Genomic DNA, 2,178 nt, shown 5'->3' with positions numbered 1-2,178 from the left:
GGATGGATGGATGGATGGATGGATGGATGGATGGATGGTTTCATTTAGTTTATATTCTAACATGTTATAACGACAATAGCTTTCAGTGTGCTCATATTTTCAAAAATCTAATATTTTTTAAACAGGATTTTCAATGATAAACAATTTTTTTTAACTTTTTTTATGTTCTCAGAGCACATATCCCCCAAAAATTTATGAAAATGAATGAATGCCCCAAATTCCTTTGCAGTCAAGTATGCATAAATTGATTTTAAACTTCTGCCATGAATATTACTGTATAAACTTTATCACAATTTTTTTTTCCCATCACGTGTATAAAAGGCCTGAAAAACTAATATAACAGGTTCTGTTTAACAAGATTTGAAGAATGTAATACAGTAACAAGTAAAAAAAAAAAACAGATTTGTGTTTTCTAAAGGTAAAATTACTTGAGGTCTCCTCCATTCATGATAGTCATAACCAGACAAAGCTCTTCCTTTGTCTGGAAGGCATACGCCAACGAAACAATAAAGCGACTGTGGACCTTCTCAAGAATCCTCTTCTCCACCATTGCCCCCTGCAAGAAAAAAAAAAAAAGAATGAAAGATCCATTTCAATTTGACATGAGGGACATGTGAAAAAGAAGCTAAAAGGGATTCTTGTCCACAAGAGTTAGGGTTCATGTTCAATGGCATTTTGGAAAGGAGGTGAAAAAAGTGATTTGGACAAGTCAAGGGCAAGATACAACTGTGCCAAGGAGTTCCCTTCAGAGGAGCTTTTCAGTAAAGCTCCCAGTAATCCCTCTATCCCTGTCTCAGTTTAAGTCTGCAGGCTGAAGCCAAACTAGACAAAGATGATTAGCAGCTTGCACAAATCAGAACACTTTCTCTAATTCATAAAACCCGCAAAACACATTCAAATCATCTTGGAATAAAAACATAAAAAGAGGAAAACAGGAGCCTGTAATGGTCTGAAAGTAATGATACTTCCATGTTGTGGTTCAATAAATTTCCTGCAGCTCAAATTTTCAAAATTTTAAAGTGATATTTAAAGCACAATTTTGGTGATACTTGTGTTTTTCCAATGCTATCGGAGCACTTCTACAAGAATCACTGTGAAGATATATACACAAGACATTCACCTCATAGCCTTTCCTTTTCTTCAGCCTCTTCTTGTTGAGTTTCTTACAAGCGTAAAGTTTTCCAGTGGCTTTCATCTGACAGGCAGACACCTCCCCAAACCCACCTTTACCCAGCACACGGAAGTCCAGGAACCAGTCTGCATCCATGGGCTGCATCTCAAGCCACTTCCACTGCAGGAACCGCTTCAGGTACATGCTCTCCAGAAAGAAAATGTATGGGGCCTCTTGAAGGTAGTCCAGCGTTTTAGCCAATGCTGCAGCAAACAAATTGTCCCCCACAGACTCCAGGCTCTCCTTCACCTTGACTATGATGTCCTCAGGCAGGTACAGGCAGAAGTGTTTGGCAGATGGGTCCATGTACCGCTGAACAATCTTAGAGGCTTTCTTTGCTCTTTCAGAGTCCTCTGCCAGATCATAGTCCTCAATGTCTTTCCATAAACGACAAGCGCTGTGATATTCTTGATTTGCTTCCAAAAATTCCCTAAATAGTCGTTTGCCAATTGGCTGTTGCACACAGATAAAGTCAAAGGCCAAATCCAGAGTGTCCCTCAGGCCCTCACACACTGTGATGTGGGGCAATTTGAGACGAGCGTGGTACTTCTTATCCCGAGCTGCAGCAGCGTTGGAACCATCTATGCTTCCACGGGCATTGATGTATGCAGAGTTTGCTACCACAGTGGTCAGTCCTCCGATATCCATGCTGAGGATGGGTTAGTGTTAAGAGAGGAAAGACATTGCACAGAAAAAAAAAAAAAAACAGCTGAAGGTGATAAATGACGCAAACCAATGTGCAGAGAGAAAAGGGAGAAAGGAGTGAGAAAACGAGAAATTGCACAGGAGTGATGTGGAGAGCATGGAGGACAAACTGGAACTGAAGACTGGTGTTAGAACCAGATTGCATCTCACCGAGGATCATTCCACACTCCCACACACACACACACACACACGAGGGCACATACACATACCTGAGTCGACACCTTTCAATAATCCTCTAACACCCAGCTGCCCCAGACAAAGTGTACGAGAGGTGCAACTCCAGTTTCGTATCCTGGAGTGCT

General features: G+C 41.1%; 1 protein-coding gene across 1 annotated transcript in view; it reads right to left on the bottom strand.

Annotated features, from left to right (window-relative positions):
* The window catches only part of LOC119418899 (rhodopsin kinase GRK1), a 3,159-nt gene extending 1,207 nt beyond the window's left edge, over nt 1-1,952 (bottom strand). The window contains exons 1-2 of the mRNA XM_037686192.1: nt 1,121-1,952; nt 429-556 (exon numbers count right to left, since the gene is read on the bottom strand). Coding sequence (XP_037542120.1) covers nt 429-556; nt 1,121-1,819 — 827 coding nt within the window. The 5' untranslated portion in view covers nt 1,820-1,952. The remainder of the gene's footprint in view (nt 1-428; nt 557-1,120) is intronic.
* Between the last annotated feature and the right edge of the window lie 226 nt (nt 1,953-2,178).

Source organism: Nematolebias whitei, chromosome 13, assembly GCF_014905685.2.
Source record: "Nematolebias whitei isolate Nwh7 chromosome 13, NemWhi1, whole genome shotgun sequence".
Classification (NCBI taxonomy): Eukaryota; Metazoa; Chordata; class Actinopteri; order Cyprinodontiformes; family Rivulidae; genus Nematolebias; species Nematolebias whitei.
This window is presented reverse-complemented; position numbering and strand designations above follow the sequence as displayed.